Raw genomic sequence first — 22,761 nt, forward strand, 5'->3', positions numbered from 1 at the left:
CCATAGCTTATGGGGTTGAGATGATAATTACCTTTTTTTGACCAACTCTTTAATGTAGCTAGAAAAGCAAAATGTGTCAGGTTGGTCTGTGTTCTTGCAACACTTTCATGTATTTGAGCTATGTAAATTGTACAGAGGATGAATCAAGAATTAGTAATATTGGGGTAAAAAAAAAGTGTGAAAAAAAATTCCCAACACACTTAGTGTTATTTCAAAATGTGGCTTTCTGACTATTGCTCCTCTAGCATGCTGTGAGAAACTGTATTATGGCTCATGCACACGAGTACAGTCATCTGTACAACTAATTAGTTGTAGAAGCTAGCACTGGAGCATTAGTTATTCCACCTCATCTGAGCCAGGAACGAAATGAATTGCTGAACTTTTGTGCTTCCCCCACCCATACATTGTTCTGAACTCATACGTTTCTGCTGTATTTAGCATGCTCATGTCTTGTGGAATTTCCACAGTTCTTTGCTAAAAGCTTTAACATGTAGCTGGAAGCCTGCAAATGGAATAAGATGTGAATGTGTTCTCTGCTGCTCTCTTAGTGAATAAATAGAGAGGTTTTTGTTACAGTTTTTATTTGGCTTTAGGATAACTTACAGAGTTCTGCATGAGTAAAAATAGACATGCTGAATACTTCTACTTGTAAAGTGTGCAGATGGTACAGCTACCAATACTGAGATTGAATCTTCATTTTAATATTGATGTGAACTGCAGCACTAGGTTCTAAAATACGTGTTTTTTTCTAAGATACTTTTTTTAGGCAGAAATGTGATTTTTTCCTTTTTTTTTTCCAATTTTGATTGGCTGGAGCATTCTTAATGCCTTCTATAGACCTCTATTTGTGGTAGATGATGGCTGCTATATACATAAAAACCTGATATGTATTTTTTTATCATCAGTTTATAATAAAATTCATATGACTTTTCTGTCCTTTGGAAAGGAAGAAAGTATTCAGACATGCAGGATCCCTGGAATGGCTGTGCTTGAGGGGATCTAGATGACCTCTCTTGCAGTCAATGCTGATGCATTTGGCATGTCTGAGTTAGAGGCTTCTTGAAGAAGCCTCTGTGAACACTTCGCGATCTCAATATTTGGGTTTCTTTTATTAAATGGTGAGAAACGTTAAATTGATCTGCTGCTGTTCTTTGGGCATGGTTATTTGTTTTTGAAAAATGGCTGGCTTATGCATGAATAATGTTAAGATTTGAATATTTTTATATTAGCCTGTGTTTTTTGTTTGAGTCTTCATTGACATCAAATAGTGACCTTTCAGGACAAACAGAAACTTTATATCTATTTCAAGTCTCTTTTTGCACTTTTACTTTATATAAAAGTAAAAAAAAATACTTTACAGTTTTAAGAGGTGTCATTTTCATGCACAGAGAATACTGCCATCTAATTTTACATTGGTAGTGGCAAGTTTTAATATAAATAATCATAGAAAGGCACGAAATAATTTTCAATTAGGCTTCCTTTATTAAACAAAGCTTTATTAGGCAAACACTTCTGATTCCCTCTCAAAATCCAATTTTTTTCATTAATACAGATAACCACCAATGTGCTATTAAGGCCTTCAACCTATATTACTTTTCCTAGAAATACTCCACAGGAACACCAGCCTGGTGCCTTGGCCTGTTCCTAGGAGTGTGCTGCTTTCTTGCCCTTACTCACCCTTGCAGGGGGTTACTAATAGACATTGACACAAAAAAACCTTTTAGGTTTCTCTTTATTTTTCGAACTTTAATAGTAACTTGTGTGCTTGTATGTGTCATTTGCTTTGGGAACTGTCTTTGTGGTGTCTTTTTGCCAGAAACTCAATCACAAATTCCAGTTATTTCTTTATATGTTTGCATTACTTATCTTAATCCTCTGCCAATCTACAAAGAAGTTGGAAAATATTTATATTCTATCACTCCAGTCTAGCAGGAAAGAGTCTTTCTGATCCAAAATGTATGATTAGAGGGAGACTGTGTGTCAGAAATCCCACAACTCCCATGTTGCAAGTGGCTTCAGAAGATCTGGGAAACTTGGTAGGTGGAGAGAGTGGAGTGTCTAGGAGCTGATTAGCAAGGGCTGGGCTGGTGGGTCAGGCTGGGACAGTCATCATTTTACTATGCATGTCCTTTCATTACTTCCTTTTTTCCCAAAAGGTTTGAGTTGTGAGCTTTTACTAGTGTCCTTTTTATTAAGAGCTGAGGTATAATCGTTTGGTGGGGGGGGGGGGGGGGGTGGGGGGTGTGTGTTTTATTTTCCCAGTAGTTTCTTTGTGTGCATGAAGGAATGGCAGGCTGCAGCAGGGTAGTTCGTACATCTGACAGCTGTAGGCTGTAATTATTTTCTTTCAGCTACTAGGTGTTTGCATTTTTCTCTGATACTGTCTAGCATTTCCTCACTGGGAAACTGGTGTGTCTTCTGTAAAAAAAAACTTGGAGGGAATGTTTTTCTAATATGCTCTTTCTATGCTAAACATGCAAGAATGATGCCTGAATGTGGAAGAGCCAGGTGGATATGCTGAAGTAATTTGAATCCAAGCATTTGAAACAATGCCTTAGCTGCTAGGCAACAAATGAATCTCATTGTACTCATTGGAGTATGTCTTATATTGGACAATTAAATAGAGCCTAGGAAAAAGTGAACAAACTCTTTCTTTTAAATTGTTTTTTAACATCCTGATCACAACAGTGATTGTGTGTCTGCAAGGAGTCAGTCTTGGTTCTTAGGTTATTTTTGGATATGGACCCCAAAATATACCATAACACTGGTGGGATACTCTTCTGCGACGCTGGAGAAGAGGGCTTAAGTTTTCTTTGGCAGAGGAACCACTCCGGTGGATATTCTGCATCCTGAATAGATGTCTACTAAATAAAGACACTTTGCTTTTTTTGACCTTTACTTGAGTGGTTTCTGGTGCTGCATTTCCAACTTGGCAGGTGTAGCTCTAATGTCTTCAGCCAGTGCCCAAAGAATTCATCATGTTCCTTTAACTTTCACTTTGTTTTCTTCCTTCCAGTTCTTAGTTTCTCTTTGAAATTTCTGGATTTTTTTAATTATACTGTTAAATTCTATAAAGTTAAATGATTTCACCTGTTGTCTCTTGCTCCACTGATGGAATAGTAACTGCCATGACATCAGTTGGGAAAAGATGCCAACACAAAAATTCAGTTGAATGTTGCTGGGGATGTTTTGTGAATATGAATTATTTTTTATATTGTGTAGAAAAATATGAACTTTAAAATACACTCATTGGTTTGTGGTGAAAAGTCTTCATTTTAATCTTAACATCCCCACATGCTGGAAAGATTCTCTGGGCGAAGAGGTAGTGTTGGAAAGGACAGGCAATGCTGGTTATAGCCTGAAGTCCTTGGTTCTCTCATGGACAAGGAAACTTTTTCTGTTTACTTGAATCTGAATATATTTCTTGATTAAGTGTTTCGTAATCTTGTTCTGTGAGCATTCGGAGTCATTGACTTCTGGATTTTTCAAAATGAACTGAGTGTTCCTAAAACTCCAGCTTCTGTTCCTGAGTCGGTAATTTGTGGTAGTCTCGTAAGGTAACGACTGTTTGACTAAACATCAGTGTGCTAAATGTAGCATCTGTTTCCGTGCTGCTTGATAGACAATGGGTCTCCTTAGTTAAAAAAAAATTATTTCTACCCTGTCTTGAATAGGTCAGAACAAAGATCACTCAAAGTCTGGTTCCTAACTATAGAAATGGCTAGAACATTTGAAGCTGATCTCTGCTAATGCTCAGAAATTGAGAAAGAGGGTTATTGTGTGCTAAAATTGGAATTGATGTCAGTAATAACACCTCCAACCTCATACCTGCAGTAATTCTTGTTCTTTTTTAATGCCTCCATTTATTTTTCTGCAGATGTTAGTGTGTGTGCTTGTTGCAGTCAGCCTCTTGCTGAACAAATCGTAGGGTTACTAAGACTCCTGTTTGTCACGTGAAAACAATGAGTTTCATGTGTACTTTGGATGTGCCACGACTGCAGAAATGTTTCCCAGGCTTTTCCTGTGGGTCAGGGCATGGTGTGAAAACTAATGTTTACCTGCTTGCAAGAGGTCAAGACGTCCAAGCAGAATGATGTTCAAATATTCTGCACCATAGAAACTTTGCTAGGACTCTCTGGTTTTGCGTGCAATAGATTGTAAACTGTATTTTATTAATAAGAGCTTAAAATCACATTTCCTGCAACCAAATTAAAATGTAGAGTTAACAAAAGATGTAGTTCCAAATATGTCTGTGTTGTAGGAGCTAATAATTTGTTCATCAACAGCACTACAGCCAGGATGTGTTTCAGTAAAGAAATGTTTTTTCTTGAGGCAGGAGTAGGGCTGCAACTCTTGGGTTTTACCAGGAGTTTTGCCTCTTACATAAAAATAACACGTTACTAATTTTTCAGCTCTTCATCAGTGTTAAAACAAGAGAACTCTTGGTAAATTCAATCTGGAATTTTATGTTGAAATCCTTATAAGAAACCAATTAAAAATTATGCTTAAATTGCTTGAAAACAAGAATAGTCTTTCTAATCACAACTAGCAGAGCAAAACCAGACAAAAAATGGCTTGATTACTTCCATTTATGAAATCATTCTTTCCCCAAAAGTAACAGCTTGGGAGTTCCTGGTACTGGGTTGTCTCACTGCTTGGAAGATAACCCCATCTTCCACACTGTGCTTCCTGGCTATATGGGGCATAGTTTACTGTAGCTCTGCAGTAAAGGCGATCATCAAGAGGTTTCCTTTTGTTCCTTTCCAGATTTTGTGTGTGACTCAGTGGAGAGAGGAGCAGTCAGCATGCTGCTTCCCTACTCTCTGTTCTTGGGAGTCCTTGTAGTCAGGAAAAAGATCCCTGTGCTAATTGCTAGTTGTGGAAAGCATCTGAAGCCTTGTTCATTTCTGTATGAATTGAAGACCAAGGATCAGATGGTTCTTCATAACAACACTTCCACCTTTGTTTAGCTTGCTGTAGTTGAAATCTTTCTCTTCTGTAGTGTTTTATACCCTTCTGTCTTCTCTGTGTGTCCTGGGAGAAGAAAGAGCAAAATCTACAAAAGTGAGGATGCTTCCTGAGCCCCTTCTCTATACTAATAATTAAAAAGAAATATCTTCTGTCCATGTAAAGCTTGCTTTTGAGATCTTGAGGGATTGTCTGGAGACAAAACCACTGTCTACCTTGCCTTGACCATTTCATTTGAGGGCTATCTGTTCTGGTTCCAGATTGATTTTTTCCAATCTTCTTGACTGGCAATTGATTTTTCTAATCCCAGGCTTTATTCTAGGCAAGTTCTGTTTTTATAAACAGGTTTGGTTTTCTCTTTTTAGGACCTCCTACTTCCCTTATTTCTTTCCCATTCTTCTTTCTTTGGGCACACAAACATAAGTTGAAATCATAGCAGTATTCTAAGTATATAGCAGTGGAATTGTAAACCCCACTGCCTAAGCATGTATTTCCATTCCCTGTTTAATTTTATAACTTCAAGCCCAATTATTTTTATGTAGTTTGTGGTTTTCTTATTGATATCTGGTATTTGTAGTGCTGTAAAAAGATTTTTAAATCTTGATGTGATGTTTTGGGTTGGTTTTTTTACCTCTCCAACTTAACTATCATCTCAGCAGTAATTGCCCAAGAGAAAGTGAGGAATTTGACCTCCCTAAAAATGATATGCTAATAGAAGTACTGCAGGGGTCAGCTTCTCTTTCTGAATATAAAGCAAGTGTATTGCCTAAGCTCACTCTTCCCTTCTAGAATTGTCTTATCACTGTATTTAAAACCAACACAATTTAGCCTGGGGGTGGGAGGATGTTTTTAATTATTTCTAAAGGTTGTGGCTGTGTTTGTCTCATAAGTCTACAGTATGGGAGCATTAGTTAAGGCTGTGTACTTAATGCTGTACTGAAATCTGAGTCTCATATTCGAGTTGTTAGTGGTGTTAAGATTGTTCTCCCTATAAATGTCTATACAGCTGATGGGGGGGGGGGGCAATAACTTGTTTGCCTGCAGCTTACTGCTGAATTCTTCTTGAAATACAGGAATGTAGGGTAGATGCAAACTAGCCTTTTTTTCCTCATCGTGTCAATATGCTGAATGTATCCTGGTGCTTTTCTGTGCAATTTGTGCTTGGTTTGGAGAGAAATAATCCCTCCTTCCTTGAAAGAAGTTAAACCACAACTTTAATTTGCATTCAAATAATTGATGAAACACTGAATGAGTGTGGTATATGCATTCTGTTTGTAGTGAAGAACATCTCAGGAACGAGGTAGTATGTGTGTTGTCAAATGCAGGTTTCAAAGCTGTGACCTAGAACAACTTTCTGAATAAAACCCCACGTGATGCAAGTTGGTAAGTAGTATAGTGGGTCCTCTTGTTCTTACCTGCCAGAACCATTACGAAATGAAGAGTTGGACAACTTCATTTTCCTTCTTGAATAAAATACGGAAAAGTAAAAAGATGAATTATTTTCCCATTCTTTTTACGAACAGTTGAGTTTCCATGGGAATGTTACATGATTTGTAAGAACTCATGAGACAGCTTCTCATGATTAAGCAATCCAACTGGAAAACTCTGATGTAGGAGATGGCTATCCCTCTGTCTTCCCATGTGTTCCTCTGTGTGCACACATACACACACATACTCATGCACTTAACTTGCTGAGTAGGCCACCTCCTTTGTGTGGTAAAGATCTCCTGTGATTCCAGTGGCACACTGGTGAGGAATCAAAGAGCTGTTTCAAAGGCAGTCACTGTTTTGATGTTAAGCTGTAGGGCTGTAAGACTGTTTTTCCTTGCTTAGTTAGAATGTTAATTGCAAGTAGTCCTGTGTACCTACATGTTTTTTCACATTGTACTCATTTGTTTACTCTGTTCTCAAGACAGCTACCATGGTGTAGGCTGAATGTGAACAATGAAAGTATTCTTACAAGCTGGTTTGAAGTCTCTTGATTTTAGATGGGATTGTTCCTGATTTTGGAGATGTCAGACTGAAACTTAATGCTCTTTTTCACACAAAAAATCATGAAAAGGAAATGGATTAAATACAAGAAGTATTATGTGAAACACAAGGGCGAATATCTTCTGTGCCATGAGGATGTGCCATAACATTGGTTCGTTTAAAAAAATCTGAGTAATATAATGGGGCTGTGGGAGAGAAGTGAAAGGACTCAAAAAAATGTTAAACCAAACCCAAAGTGTCAGTGAAGAGGTTTTTGCTCGGAGAAAAAAATAAAAATCAACTTAGCATTGGACATATATATGATATTAAGGTTTATTTCCATAGTTTTGCTTTTCATTGAAATAAAATGAAATGTTGCTTATACTCACTTGTGGTTTTTCTATCTGGTCTCAGGAGTATAGATTTAGGGTTAATGTTCAAGCTTTAAATTTGTCACAAACAAAATGACCTTTGGTAAAAATAAAGTAGTAAGGGTGTCTTAAGATCACTCCTCACTAGTTTTGGTTTGTTTTGGTTTTTTGGGGTTGTTTTTTTTTTTTTTACTGTGAGGGTGCCTGAGCACTGGTGCAAGTTGCCTGAGGTGGTTGTAGAGCCTCCATCCTTGGAGGTGCTAAAAAGCTGACTGGACAGTCTTGGGCAACTGGCTGTAGCTTGTCCTGCTTGAGCAAGGGGTTGGGGCATATGGGCTTCGGAGGTCCCTGCCAGCCTCAGCAACGGTGTGATTCTCAGTACTTAATGTAACTTGTTTCCTGGTAACTTACTGCTTAAGTTCAGAACTTTAATCTTCAGATCTGGCTGTTTAATCTTCAGATATATATATTTAGCTTAGTCACTCACCTTCAAAGTAACTCATGGAAGACTGAAAGCTAGGTTCTGATCACTAAATAACACTTTAATAATTTAACATTCTCAAAGCCACTTTTACTATACACAGTACACTATAGAAGTAAATCCATATCCCATTCATGCCACCTTTAATTTGAAATTTGGTGTTTGAGATCCTTTATGGAGTAGGTCTTAATCTGTCTGCTTAAGCCTTCAGGGGAGTTTTGCAGAGGTTTTGTTTTGGGGTTTTTGTCTGTTTTGCCTTTGTGCTCCTGTAGCTGTTCTGCAGATGACTGGTGACAGAGAGGAGTTGGTGTGCTAGGAAGAGATCAGTGCTTGCAGTTAGGATGCCTGAGGTTCTTGCCATGGTTGGATGCAGTGGTTATGTAGGGAGTGTAACTTTCAGGGTAAATACAGTGTAAGAATTACCATCTTGTGTTAAGCAGAGAGGGAAGAGGTGATGGAAGTCGAGAAACATTTTAGTTAACATCAGAAAGCTTGTTTTACTTTAAAGTAGACTTTTCAGTGGAATATGCCCAAGATGGGATGAATCTGTGTGAAAAACAGCAGCTTGGGTTTGCTTAGAGATATGTACTGGCCAATGAAGAAGAATAGAAGTAAGGTGAGCAGCAATCTGATGGTTGTTTCAGGGCGGGATGTCTGAAGAAAGCATCCCCATAGCTCTGTTGCTTAAAATCAGCAAAATTAGTGTTAAAACCGCCAGTTTAAATGACATAAAATAATATATTACTCCATATTTACATTTTCTAACACTCGACTATTAGAGCATTGCTGCATTTCTAGACTCGAGGGCAGATGCTGTGATATAACCACCGAGACCTGTGACTTGTGTGTGGCGTAAACGAGATTTAGAAGCTTCATTCAGCTTGGAGCATGCGAAGCTGGGACATAATGGATGCAGCTCGGCAGGCAGGCCAGGAGCGAGCAGTACTCTCACAGTACGCTTGAGGGCTCTGAAGACTGTGAGGAATGGTGCAGAAGCGATTGCAGCTGAAGAATGCATTTTAACTAAATTGGTGCATTGTACCTGAGCGGGGTTTAATGCTTGCTGGGCCATTTGGCTATTTGCCATAATTGGCTTTCCATTCCCTTGATTGGAATCATAGATAAAAATTTGCTAATCCACTTTCTTTGCTGAAAGTATTAGAAAAGTAATCCATCTTTTAAAACTGCTCCAACAGAATCGTACGGTATAAAGAATACTTTATGGAATAATGAGATTAATGAGAACAGTAAGGCATGCACAATTTAAAACATTTTTCTGTGGTTTAAGGAGGAAAAAAATGCAATCCGGGCACTGTAAAGCCACAAGTACTTCCTTTTTTTAATGCACTGCCTTTTAAATGTGCATTATGTGTTATGCTTTTGTCTACATGATAAAATGTGAGAATATAGTTAAGAAGAAGGAACTGCTCTTTGTATCTTTCTTACGTTTGAAAATACCTGATTCAAAGCTTCTGGCTGTGTTTTTTTCCCCTCTCCCCTCTTGTCCCCACAGGGCATCAGAGCACGCATTTTGGAAACCCTTGTAATGCTTATTCTTCTTGCACTGCTTATCCTTGGAATCGTATGGGTGGCTTCAGCACTCATAGACAATGATGCTGCCAGTATGGAGTCTTTGTATGGTATGGAATGTTAAAAAACACCTCACCCATTTCCAGAATTAAAATGAAATTAGTGTTTGTCAATTAAGCGCTTTTCTAGTAAATATTCTGTGAATATTGCACAGGTTATGAAGAAGTTCTATTAATTTAGTCAATGTCACTTTTTTTCTGCTAAATTTGGTTTTAGCAAGGTGAGAAGTTCTGTACTCATATGAGCATGAGCTGTGTTAACAACAAGTGATTTCAGTGATAAAAGCTGAAGATCTTTTTCAGGCTAAAGTACTTTGGGATTTAGATGCCTGCAGGATTAACAATTGACTAATTCTTAGTTTATTCTTAAATACGATTGTTCGATCTTGAATGCTTTAAGAAAGTTAATTCAGTTGTGTCTGTGACATAAGTAGCCTATGACTTAATAAGCTAAGGTTGTACTCAAAATTTTCTTTTCAGACCTCTGGGAATTCTACCTCCCATATTTATATTCCTGTATATCACTGATGGGATGCTTGTTACTTCTCTGTAAGTATTTTCCCGATTATTCCAAAAGATGAATGATACTACTTACCTTTTTTGAAAAAATTAAAGGAAACTATTTGAACTTTAACAACAGTAATTTTCACAATGAAAGAGTGGGATTTTTTTTTTTTCCTTTTTGCTTCATACTGAAGTTTAAATGTAAATTTTTTAGGTTTGGTTTCTGGAGTTTGCGAACAAATGCTACTTTACACTTTCAGGTTTTGAAGAACTTCACACTTCACCTAAAATAATTCCAACTTTTAACTTTTTAGAAACAGGTATTTGAAAAATAGGGACTCCATTCTGCAAAGAAAAGCACATTTTTAAAATGAAGTGTCTGGGGGTGGTTGGTAGTATGGAGAGAAAGTTATTGTGGAGCACTTAATTTGTTCTATATTCAGTAAACGATCCTTTTGCATTTTTTAATTGAAAATCTTCCTCTGCAGACAGAAGTTGGAATGCAGGACTGTTAGTTTTCATAATCACAAAACTGGTATCTGGCTGGACTGGAGGCCAGTGACATTGTTGGATGTAAAACAAATGCAGTAAAGACCCTGTTATGCTAACTGTTCCTAGCCAGAGTTCAGCCATCCATGTTTAGGGGAATAAAACAGATGATGGAAGTCTCTAAATCCCACTGACTGCTGGCACACCCCCAGCCCTCCCCAATTCATTTGTCTCACTTTGTGAATTTATCATGGCTTCACCTGTTTTGCAGACTTTGTGGGTTTACAGCTAACACTTACAGGGCTGTCCTTGTGCAGAAAGGGTGGGGGAACTAAGCAGATCTGTCTCTGCAAGGTGATGCTCACAGGGACCCGGTTGACTCTCCTTACGTTCTCTGTATGTGCAGATTCCTAAATCCACTTTAACAGAGGAGGGGAGTAAAAAAACGTGGTTCTGGATGTCCCAGCCTTTTTGAATGCTCTTGGATTTTACCTGTAGTAACTAGTAGCCATAGTGAAACACTAGTCAATACAAATAAAAATGTAATCCTCATGATAAAATCTTGTGCACTGCTTCTCCTTTTTTTGACTGCCCTGTTTTATTATAATGGAAACTATAACTATATATCCTCATCCATCCTGTTGCAAATTCCTTCCATCTTCCATACAGTATTTGAAGGTTATTCTCCCTAACCTATTGATTTGTACTGCTCATATTCTGTTATTATGGTTTGAGCCTTTCACCCAATGGCAACATATGTGTGTCATACCTTGAAACCATCACAGGCTACAATCAAAAAAGGCCAATTGCTATTTCACAGAGTAGTTGAAAATCCGGTAGCTGAGCCTACTAGCAGCTGAAGCTGCAATATAATTTCCAGAGCAAAGCAGCTCCATGATCTCTAGATGTTGGAACTGCACCTATGCTAATAGGTGTAATGTGCCTGAGAAGTTGTCCAGTGTGGTGGCCAACTAGTGTTATTTCAGCCATGACATTGCAGTTTGCAAATTGTGGCTGCCTCATGATCATGTTCTTACTGCCTTGTGATTCCTGGTTTGCCTAAACTCCAGAACCACACCTGGGAATTGTTTGGGGAAAGTGCTAACTGGCCCAGGGGTATTCATGCTAGGGTAGTTCTAGCGATTTACTGGTGTAGATACAGCCTCTGGTGCCCCAAGCTTTGAGTAAATAATTCCTTCAAGTTTAAAAGGTATCTTATGACATGGTGTTCCTTGTTTAAGAAAAATAAAATAATCAGTTATGTTGTTGGAGGAGGAGATAGATGCTTGTCTTGTTCAAAATTCATACAATAGCAATGTGATTTCAAGTTCTTACTGGAGTTTGAAGCTCTTGCAGTTCTCTTCACAACCATACTTGTTTATGTGTGGAATAGCACATTGAACATCCATATACAAATTGGTCTTTGACTTACAAATCACTGTTTTGCATAATCTTCTTCCTCTGCAGTATGCACGCCAGTGGGACTTTCACGAATGTTTACAGTAATGGGTCAGTTGCTGGTGAAGCCAACAGTAAGTGTCACACGAATCTGTCCTCGTGCTGTGAGAAAGTAGAATGGCATTATGGTCCTTTCTTTTATATGCTTGTACTTCTACATAATTCTCTCTTCATCAGAGTTTCTGTAGTCAATACTTACATACTTGTTTAACACTTTCCATGTACTACACAAACCCGTTGTCTTCCACAGAACAAGTTTTTTTAATAGTATAGACTTCCTCTGGCTTTCTAATGTATGTAACTGCTGCTAGTATTAATATTTATTGCCCGTATCACCTATTATGTCTGTTCTACAAATGCCTGCAAGTGTGTGCTGGGTCTGAGTTCAGGAGTAAAGGCTGCAAGGCCAAACTAAGTCTGGATGACAGGAAGGGTACCTGGGTGAAACACTGGTAGTTGACATCTGTATGTAAATACTCTACTGTTGTATTCAATGCCCTGAGGGAATGGAGAAGTTTGTGCCATGTGAAAATGCTCTAGTGACTTTGCTGTCCTGTTTTGTAGTTGATGTTTACTAGAGTTTGGGCATGTTTAGGTCTTGCATTCCTTTTGGTTAGTTCAACCCTGAAAATATGAAGAAAATAGTGTTTTGCTAACTGTAAGCTTTAAACTCAAAGCATTTAATAGTGTAGTGGGCACTCGTTTATTTGAGTTTAGCTTCCAATAGCAATTAGTATTTGCTTGAAGTATTGACTTATGTGAAAAGTCACTTTTTAATGTACTTTTTTGAAATCTGCAGTTATTTTTGTGTAAATCAGATTGAATGTGAAAGTTGATGGGTTAATTTTTTTCCTTAGAAATTACTTGAATATAGGTCAGATGTACTGTCCCTTCACCTGGTCCTTAAGTCTCTTTAGATTGAAACCAAACATAACAGCTTGAATCTGAAATGAAAGCTTAACAGAAAGTTTGCTTATATTAAAAAGTAGATCTACAGAATGGAATAATCCTATGTGGATTCCTTATTTGTATGAGTATTGTAAAGTTGGAAACTATATATTTAAAATATGGGTTACTAGAATAAAGCAAAACTGACTAGATGAATGCAGTCAGAAAAATAAGTGACTCTGGTGCTCAATTCATGTTTCTGTTTGTGAACACAGATCCTTGAAGACCTAGATGAGCAGATGTATATCATCACGTTAGAAGAAGAAGCCATTCAGAGGAGGCTTAATGGTATGTTTTCTGGGACTGCTTCACATTCTGTGTTTAGAGTAGGCTGATTCTGGTCACGAGTATTGATCTCACTGGTACATAGCTTCTCTCAAAATAGATTTCTACATCTTAGTATGTAACAAGCATTACAGGCTTACATTTCATTGCTCGTTCTGCTGTTCAGGATTGACTCTGTCTGTGATTTGCTTTGGTTTTGTTTTTAATGTTCATCAGCTCTGTGAATGTTCTGAGACTGAAGCAAATTGAGGAATTAACTAGACCCACCATCCTTACAGCAAAACAGTTTGGAGTGGTAAATGACTGCATTTTAGCCTTATCTGAAGAACAATGAATATATATCAGCAAGAGGCTCAACTCCCTGTGTTATGAGTTCTGTGATTTATTTATTTGGAAGATTTCTTCTGTTCCAGATCATTATTATTTAGAAACTTAGGTAAAAACATCAGAGCAGTCCTTTATATTCTAGGAGCTATTTGGTTAATGTAAAAATTTTAATAATTCTACTACTGAATAATTGCAATGAATAATTATACAGATGTTTTAGACTTCTTATATTTAGTATTATGATTTTTCACTTCTTGGTATGGTGCTTCTGTTTTGAATTATTTCAAAAGCAGTCTGAAGATTTTGCTTCTAAGAGTGAGTATTGCAGCAGGGTGGGCACCAGTTAAGGAAAATGTATCAGTTCTATAAACCTGAAAATAATGTTGCATAAATTCTCTTCTGAAGTGCTTTTAACTGCAGGGATAAGCCATCCATCCACAGCTTACACGACTGCTTCAAGTTGGAAAACCAGATTCATGTCATGACACATCCATTGTTGTGTTGTCTTATAATTTATTTTAGCCACAGTTTTCTTCATTTCCTGGCTTTCCCTTCAGCCTTCTGTCATATATCTTTTTTTCTTTCAAGTCTCAGTAAGTATCCTCTCGAAGTTGCTTGGCCAGGGAAAGTACCTTTGGTAACAGTAGATCATGGTGGGCGTCTTTATTCCAGTGTTTAAAATTTGTGGAGGAGTAGTGACTACTTTGTGCTAAAATCAGCCATGGTTTCAGTTTAAAAGTAACATACACCTTTGCTGTTTTGGAAGCTTAGGTTTTTATACTCACACACATATATATATACACGTACAGACACACAACAAGGTGCATGCTGTGAATGTCTTTGAAGCTGTGATGGGGTAATTATAATTGTTCTATGTGTCTGATGTTAGCTAGCAACTATAAAATATTTGTTACTGAATAATTTTATGTTGTCATGGTGATTGTGCTTATGCACAGGAAAAGCAATACACAAAAAGGACCCGATAGTTGTTCAGGTATCTGTTAGTAGTGCAGAGTGGTTTCTGCTATTCAGGTGGAGAATGTGATTTGGGTGGTAATTGTCTGCTGTTCCTCTGTGTAGATGTCTAGGCAACAATTATATTGCGGTTTAGTAATGCAACTCATGAGGTGGACCTAGTCTGTTTGTAGGCACCTCTTAACGGGACCAGGCTTGAGGACATGTGCAGGTGGCTCCCTGACTGCCAACTGAAAGACTGGGTGCTCTTTCAGCAAATCTGTTGGTATACAACACAAAGTGAAGCCACAACCCACCCACGTTCCGCAGAGCTCTCACCAACCTACCCTTGAGAGGTGAAAGACATGGGGCTTAAGTATCCTTTGGCAGGAGAGGGAACTGAATTCTTTTGTTTCACATGCTGAGGGAATGGTGTTGACACCACCACCTGAAGGCCTGGTTGAAAACCCATACTTTGGTTTATGAAAACAAATGGACTTTATCTGAAAAGTAAATAAAAATCTGAACTTGGAGAAGTAGAGTGTGTAGGAGGAGGGCAATATGTTATGTGCACAAGAAGATACTCTGCAAGATTTTTGTGAGTAATTATTCAAGTAATTTTAAGAATGGGTCTCATTTATGTGGCAAGCATGGAAAGCTTCATCTCCCCTAGAAGTTTCATAGATACAAATTATACCAGAAAAATAGGGATCCTTTCTGTCAGAGCTATGAAGGCTCACACTTACTGTGTTAGTTGCATTTTTACAAAATACCTGCACATGGAGGTGTGGTGCTGATGACATCAGGAAATGTAGTGCTGTGGGGTTAGAGGCTGTGATCTGGGACAGCACACACATTGTGTAAGTATTTTTGTTGCTGTCTCAGAGTGGATATATTAGGCTATGTATGGCTGTAACAACTCTCTGAAGTTGTGGTAGTGGAAATGGGTGCTCAGGTAGCTCTGCTGGACACCTTCACAGCAAAGTGTTCTGAAATACTCAGTTTATACTTATATTCAAAGAGTTGGATTTTTATTAAAACTGAATATGACCAGAGCACAGGCTTCAGTGATACTTGGTGATTGCCAGTGCTGATTTTTCTTTTTTCTTGGTGGAATAATTACTGTCAGACTCCTAGCACTGCTTTGCCCTGTACTAATTAATATTTCCTCAGGCAATGCCTGGACATATGAAGGGGTATCATGAATCACTGTTCCCACTGAGTAGGCTGGGTGCAGTCTCTGAGGAGTAAAAAAGTTTAGCTGTGTAAGCTGGTGCCCTTTTTGATTCTTGTAGATGTAACTATTGTGACAGTGATGGAACTGACAGTATTACGTAGAGCTCTTTAATATTTGAAAATAAATGTGACTGTGAAGCGGTGTATCTTTGTGGAAACTACTTCATTCTCAGTGTGTAGCTGAAAATTGGAGGAGGAGGAGGGAGGGGAAAGTTTGATCGCATTATCTACCCTAGTATTTTTATCTATTGAACAGATACTGGGCTTTGGGAAAATGTTTGTTTCCAGTGTATTATATTTCAGTACCCACATCACTCCTACAGTCGAAGAATAAAGCTGGGACTTTTTTATATTAAAAGGAAAAAGTTGCCTTTGGCTATTAGTTTTCCTGAATCCAGAGAGACGGGTGGGGTAGGATCAAAAATACTTACTTGATCAAAGTTATTGGCTCTGAAGGTATCCTTACATAGGTAAGAAAGATGAAAGGTGTTGTTTTTATTGCACGCTAGTAACAGTGTAATTTTGAACTAATTGGTGTTGAACTGCCAATCACCTAGGGGGAATGCAAATAGATACTCTTACAATTTCCTTTGAGGTACTGAAATCTTATGTCGGGCTGGAAGAAAAACAGAATAATACCGTTAAATTGACCTTAAATGAGCTGCTTTGTGGCTTTCTTGGAGAATCCCTTCTAACTTTTCATTGCTAGTCCAAACAAGTCTCGTCTACCGATTTGATTTATTGGCTAGACAGCGCTGACATTGAACTTTGTGCGTGTTTGAAATAAAGGTAATGTTATAGAGCTTTTAAGAATTTAGCTGCATCCTTTTCAAATACTCTTTTGACTGATCTGAAGCTTTGCTTTCCCCTCTCATAAAATATCTTTTTGTGTAGCAACCTGTTGTTTGCTACTATTTTTAAGGAGGCACTACAAGAGCACTTAAATATGATTTGGAATATCTCCTGAATTGTCTCTTACGGACCTAATGTGGTCACACTGACTCTGTTGGAAAGACTCCCCTGAGCATCGGTGTGTTGAGCTCTGGATCTTTATATTGAGGGGAGGAAACAACCTGTATCTTGAATAAAGCTATTTCACAGAGACCCTAAATCAGTTGTTGAGAAGAGGGGAAAAGTCAGATGCTATCTTGTTTCCTTATGTTTTTAACTGTTTCCATTAAGGTTCTTGAGACTTTCCACTGAGCTCAGTAGCTATCCTTTTTCTCAGCTTGTAGTAGTTAGTCATTCCCTAAAACAGAAGTTTTAGACTGGTTTTGGAGGGAATACATCAGCATGAAAGCTTATTTTTATAATCATAAATTATTTTTTAAAAACCCACTTTTTTCTATCCTCCCCTCATTAAGATTGCTTATTTAAAAACTAGAGAAACTGATACTCATATTGCACGTACTTCAAGTGCATGGAAGTTGTTACAAAACAGCATTTGTGGATGTTACTGGTTCATCCTGGGAATCAAGATATTTATATATATGAAGCCATGTAAATATTGGCATCTACACACTACATCATTGATACTAAACATAAATGTTCGGCTTAGCGCAAAGGTTGTGTTACATGCAACAATGTGTGTGAAAGAAAATGCAATTAAACATTTGAAGATTAATTTTTGAAATGGTTGGATGCCTCTGATTTGACTGCATTGAGCACATCTGTATCAGTACACAGAAATAAAAAGTAGAAGTTTGAAAAAATTCAAGAAATGCTTTTGTATATCTTGGCTTTCAGGTAGGACGTCAATGTGCAGGAGTATGGAGAAAGTGAGGGCTGGGCAGGATGAGAAATTGATCTTTTCATCTTGTCCATTGGATGGATGAGCGAACAACAGAAAATAAGGAAATAATGAGACCTGACTATAAAGCAGCGTTAGGGTGCCAGAAACCTAAGTGCTATTTAGTTTTTGCAGGCAGATGTTCAAGATATGGCCTGGACAAAACTATTAAATTTGTTAGAGTGTGTTGTTGGTTATGTTTTTTTTTTTTAAAAAAAAAGTAGTACATGCGCCATGGTGCTATTACAGGTTAGCCCACATCAGTGTGAGGCTGAAGGGAGGGACTGGCGAAGTGAAGGGTGTCAGTGTAAATCAAGGAAGCAGATAACAGACTTAGGGTTTGAGACCTTGAACTGCCACTACCTCAGTGCTCCTGCAAAGTGAGATTGGCCTGGAATGGACTGGGACAGTACGAACCCTCTTGCCTTATTTTCAGCCTAACTGGTGTGAACAAGCAGGTTAGCAGTATGGAAATGGAGTTTGCTGAGTGAAAAGAACTCTGAGAGGGAGAGTCAGCAGGTTGCTTAGTTTGTAGCCAAACTTAGTTTGTAGCAACTTTTTCTTCAAGTTGCTAAATAAAGATTTCCTTGAAGGGCATCCAGAAATTTGTTACACCTTGATATATGGCTCATAGAGGTACAAGAACAAGGCATTTGAGACATGCTGTGTTGAGCTGCCACGCCATGTCAGGTTTTTGGACCCATGTGCCAGTTCAGCTGTAGCCGTTCTCTTCTTGCAGCAGCTGGTCAACAGAATGGGCAGGGATTGTAGGAGGTCCCAGTGTGAAACCTCTGATGTGTTGGACTCCTCGGTTGGAGTTAGATGGTTCTTAACTAAGCCTCTGTGTTTTGGGGGTTTTTTTTTTGTGGTTTTTAATTTAGTTTTGTTTGGGTTTTTTAAAATGTGGTTAAAGACTCTCAAAAAACCACTTGCAGTTCAAGTCATGTTAGCGTGATGCCTCTGAAATCTGATTGTCACAGTGTGTCTTACAGTACTATGGTTAGTCTCATCCAAAAGTAAACACTGTCTTTTCTAAAAGGGGTATCATCCACAGTGGAACACCAGACAGCAGAGTTGGAACGGGAGCTTGAAAAAGTGAGGAGCAAGAAAACGAATCTAGGTAATTTTTTTCCCTTGGTGTTTTGCTTGGATTGCAGGTTAATGAACGACCTTGAGACGCTCTGTTCAGCTTGCAGCAGTCGCTCAGTGGCTTCCATTTTGTTCTTAACCAAAGCTGTGCATTTGCAGTCCTTTCAGACTGTCATAGTTTCTACAAATATATCACCTGAAATCATTGTGCCCCTCAAACAATTCTAAGAGGGAGTCTGATTTAGATCTTATTTTTAATATAATATGGCAAGTGTAACACTCTTGACTCGCTGCATGGAGTTCAGTTTCATAAATAATGTTGTGCATAACAGTATTTGGGATAAGCTAAGACATTACTTTCCTCTGGTTTGGTATTGTTTCTGTAGAAGCCAAATTGTGTTTAAGAACAGTCTAATAATTGTTAACAGGTTTGTGTCTTTAAAAACTGACAAGTGATACTTTTGGTAATGGCAGCCACTCAACATGAAGCTCTGGTCTTATTCAATGACTTGCAGAGTTTTTTTGTTTATCAGTGTGTTATGTGCAACACTAAAACTGGTAAGGAACAATCTAGCAGTGTCCAGCAAGTAAGCCTTGTATGTCTTACCTCAGAGTTTATAGATATCTGAATGATTTTTACTTGTTGTATTCTCAGATGATTTGTGGTTTTAAGGTTCTGTTGTTTTTCTTTCCTGAACAGAACGGAGGAAAAAAGCTTCTGCTTGGGAAAGGAATTTAGTCTATCCAGCTGTTATGATATTGCTACTGACTGAGACAGTAAGCATTTTTGAGCTCCTTTTACACAGCAAAAAGTACGAAGAGTTCTCTGGTGGTTTGGGGGAATAGTTGTTTTAAAACAAGTGATGTGTCTTTAAGCAACAGACTTTGCATTCTTGACTGTTTTAAAAGAATGTTATGAAATCTTGTGACAATAAAGGAATATGTTTTAAAAATGTAGAATACTTTTAAACAAGATTGTTTCTGCTTCTTTACAGTCTATTTCAGTCCTCTTAGTTGCTCTCAACATACTTTACCTGTTGGTTGATGAGACTGCAATGCCAAAGGGATCAGGGGTAAAGTAAACTTCTCTTACTGTTATAACTTTAGTAATGTTTTGAGGCTGTCACAAAAGTGCATGTGAGAACTTCTCCATTACTAACACTGAAACTAACGAGCCTCAACCCTTTAGGTTTTGGCCTTGTGCTCACACAAACATATATTACATGTCATGTTATAGTGAGCAATTAATAAAACCAGTCCAGAATCTTTCTGAAGATACAGTGATCCAGTGAAGTAAGTCAGTAGTCTAGAATTACCGTTTACTCATGTCTGCTACTTGTATACAGTCTAGAAATGTTCCGTTTAAGAAACTGTGTTAACTGATATGAAAAGCCTGTCTTGTGTTTGTGTTCTTCTTACAAAACATGACACTGTTTTCCTCCTTTATGATAAAAGTATTTCAAGGAAGTAAGGAACAGCAGGTTGAATTGTAGCATCTTTAATCATGAGGGGTTTTTTATTAACTTGATCATGCTTTGCCCTGTTCTTAGCTGCATGGGAGCCTGCAGTGCTATAAAAGGTGTTTAGTGAGGGTGGTACAGCAAACACCTAGAAGGGCTGTCTTTTGAGACCTCTCATTTTAGTTCCCAAAGTAATAGAGTAGGCACGAAATGCAGCATGGTGGGTAGTTGCATAAAACTATGACTCCTTATGTCTTCTCTTTTGATAATACACTTCCTTCAGATCTGAAAGCTAGCTGATGCAATGGCATAGGACAGGAGACTTGCAGGTTGGAACATCAAATACTGAATTGAGAAAAAACTGTATTTTGTATAAGATGGTAGGGTTTTTGGGCCTGATAGAAGTTAATTTTCTGAACAGTTGTTTGTATCTTAGTAAATTATGCAAAGTGTTTTGTTTTGGTTTTTTTTCCTTGTAGGGGCCTGGAATAGGAAATGCCTCCCTGTCCACCTTCGGTTTTGTGGGAGCAGCACTTGAAATCATTTTGATTTTGTATCCTTTCTGGAGGAATTCTGTCTGTTAGCAAGTATTCTGTCTGGTTTTCTGGGACCCTGGTAATTTACTAGGACTCTTGCCTAGGAAGAAGAAAGAGGTAGGTCAGTCCTCAAGCACTCGAAGTGGTTTTTTTGTTTTTTGTTGTTTTTCTTTGGTTCTTAAGACTTTTGGGAGACTGCTGAGAACTTGAGTGAAGCTTGCATTCCTTGGAGATTCCTTTTTCCTTGATTGTCACAGCTATCTTATGGTATCCTCTGTCGTCGGCTTCTACAGCCTTCGTTTTTTTGAAAATTTCACTCCCAGGAAGGATGACACAACTATGACAAAGGTAAGGTTAAGTCGGTGCTGGCCCCCTCCTCTGTTTCTTGCCACCCAAGACAAACTGACTCTTTTAGTCGGTAATTGCCCTGAATGGCTCATTTGCAGTGATCGGTATTTGTTTGTAAGCTGGGTAAACACAAACTGGAAGATTTTCAAAATGCTGAATGAGTGGGAAAAGGATGTGCTCTGTTTAGTTTGGATGGCATCCATTCACTTGTAAAAAGCCGGGAATAGCAGAGCTTGTTAACTAGCTATAGAAAAGGTAGTGAAAGAACTTTTTTCAAAGGAAACGTATTGCTAATGAGTAACTCTGATTGTGCTAACTGTACTTCAGGCAGCTTGTTTGAAATCTGAAGAACTTGTCTGTATTACTTCTAGCAACCAAAGTAATTCAAATTTGAATAATTAACTAAGACTGAGGAGATCTATTCAACGCTTTGCAGTCTAGGACTAATTTGACTTTCCCTGATTTAGCGCTGGCTTCAGAGTTACAAATGCTGTTACTAAGGTGGAGGAAAATGCTTAGGGTTTTGGCCAAATACTCCCGTAGGTCACCTGGGAGGAGGAGGTCAGCAACCAAGGAAAAGATGTTCAATTTGTTTATTTTTTCCAGTGTTTGTTTGTTTTAAATAATGGATAAAGGCATTTTTAGCATAAATTGTTGGAAGAGTGAAAGTAGGTAAACACAGAGAAGGGTGGTAGTACGTAGGTAGTTGGAATGTGCTTGATGTTTTCTGTTTGCTTACAGTACACGGGAATAGCATAGGAATAAATAGTGAGTGCACAAGACTTTCTTCTGGGTTTTTTTCTTTTCAATACTGACAAAATTAGACCTGAAGAAAGCGATCCCTTGTGAGAAGAAGTTTCCATTACTCCTTATAAAGGCTTCACAAAAACTAGAGTGAAATCTAACAGCTGTGAATGTTTAATAGTATTAAAGTAGTGAACAGGCATTCAATTGAAAGGAAGCTCTTTCTTGTAATTTTTTAAAAATAATGCTAATCTGGCAAGCAGTAACCTACAGAGTTTAAACTGATGTATCAGTCTACCACTCTAAGGCCATGGAACTGTTCTTTCATAAAAAGTTAAGTAAATTAAATAATTTTAATAAAGTAAACAGTTGATGCTTTGCATCACATTAGTTCTGAACTATTTTTAGTCTAAGCATAGATAACACTTTGGTGAAAAGGAAATTATTACATATTAGATTTGAGGTTTTGAACTCTTCTCTTGGATCATCTTCGTCTTGTTTAACACCGTATGGAGAAGTGCAACAGAAGTAAGCAAGACTGAGAATATCTTACTGTAAATTGCTTTAGGTTCAGTTTGAATAATGTAACTTTCAAGAATTCTTTCTTGGTTTGAACACTCTTTCTATGCGTTTTTTTCTTTCAACAGTCTCATTTATAATTTTAATGCTCTTTGTTGTTTTCCAACAGATCATTGGAAACTGTGTCTCAATCTTGGTGCTGAGCTCTGCTTTGCCAGTGATGTCAAGGACACTGGGTAAGTGACATGAAAATATGATAAAGGATGGTTAATGGACTTTTAAAAAAACAATATGAAAAAACACATAGACAAAAGAATAGCCTGTAGCTGTACCTTTCATAGTATTTATTTAATTTGTCATCACTTTCAAGTGAAAGATTGTGTACGTGTGGCTGCCTTTTCTACACTAATGTGAGCTGGTGAATGTACATTCTACATGCAGGGACTGCAGAACATACAGTCTAGAAAAAGATGCTAAGCATTTTCTAGTGAACGTAGGTCAGATTTTAACTTAAAACAGGATATGTTGAGAAGACTGGCTAGGGAGACTACTTGTTCAGGGCAGTACAGAATGGTTTTGCTTTCCCTGTGAAATTACAGTGCTTAGTTTTTAGTGTAAAAATACTGTTGGGGATTTCAGATACTCAACACTATCTCAAAATTTGTAGAAATGTCTTTTTACAAACTGTTAATGAC

At 37.9% G+C, this 22,761-nt stretch overlaps 1 protein-coding gene across 1 annotated transcript in view; it reads left to right on the forward strand.

The window, feature by feature from the left end:
* Positions 1-22,761, forward strand: part of LMBR1 (limb development membrane protein 1) — a gene marked incomplete at its 3' end in the record, with an annotated part of 63,817 nt that overhangs the window by 35,030 nt on the left and 6,026 nt on the right. Inside the window, exons 6-15 of the mRNA XM_084260407.1 lie at positions 9,305-9,431; positions 9,861-9,929; positions 11,841-11,905; positions 12,995-13,067; positions 18,410-18,490; positions 19,160-19,236; positions 19,455-19,532; positions 20,399-20,472; positions 20,713-20,803; positions 22,236-22,302. Coding sequence (XP_084116533.1) covers positions 9,305-9,431; positions 9,861-9,929; positions 11,841-11,905; positions 12,995-13,067; positions 18,410-18,490; positions 19,160-19,236; positions 19,455-19,532; positions 20,399-20,472; positions 20,713-20,803; positions 22,236-22,302 — 802 coding nt within the window. The remainder of the gene's footprint in view (positions 1-9,304; positions 9,432-9,860; positions 9,930-11,840; positions 11,906-12,994; positions 13,068-18,409; positions 18,491-19,159; positions 19,237-19,454; positions 19,533-20,398; positions 20,473-20,712; positions 20,804-22,235; positions 22,303-22,761) is intronic.

The sequence above is a fragment of the Gallinula chloropus genome (genome assembly GCF_964237585.1).
Source record: "Gallinula chloropus genome assembly, chromosome: 2".
Taxonomy (NCBI): domain Eukaryota; kingdom Metazoa; phylum Chordata; class Aves; order Gruiformes; family Rallidae; genus Gallinula; species Gallinula chloropus.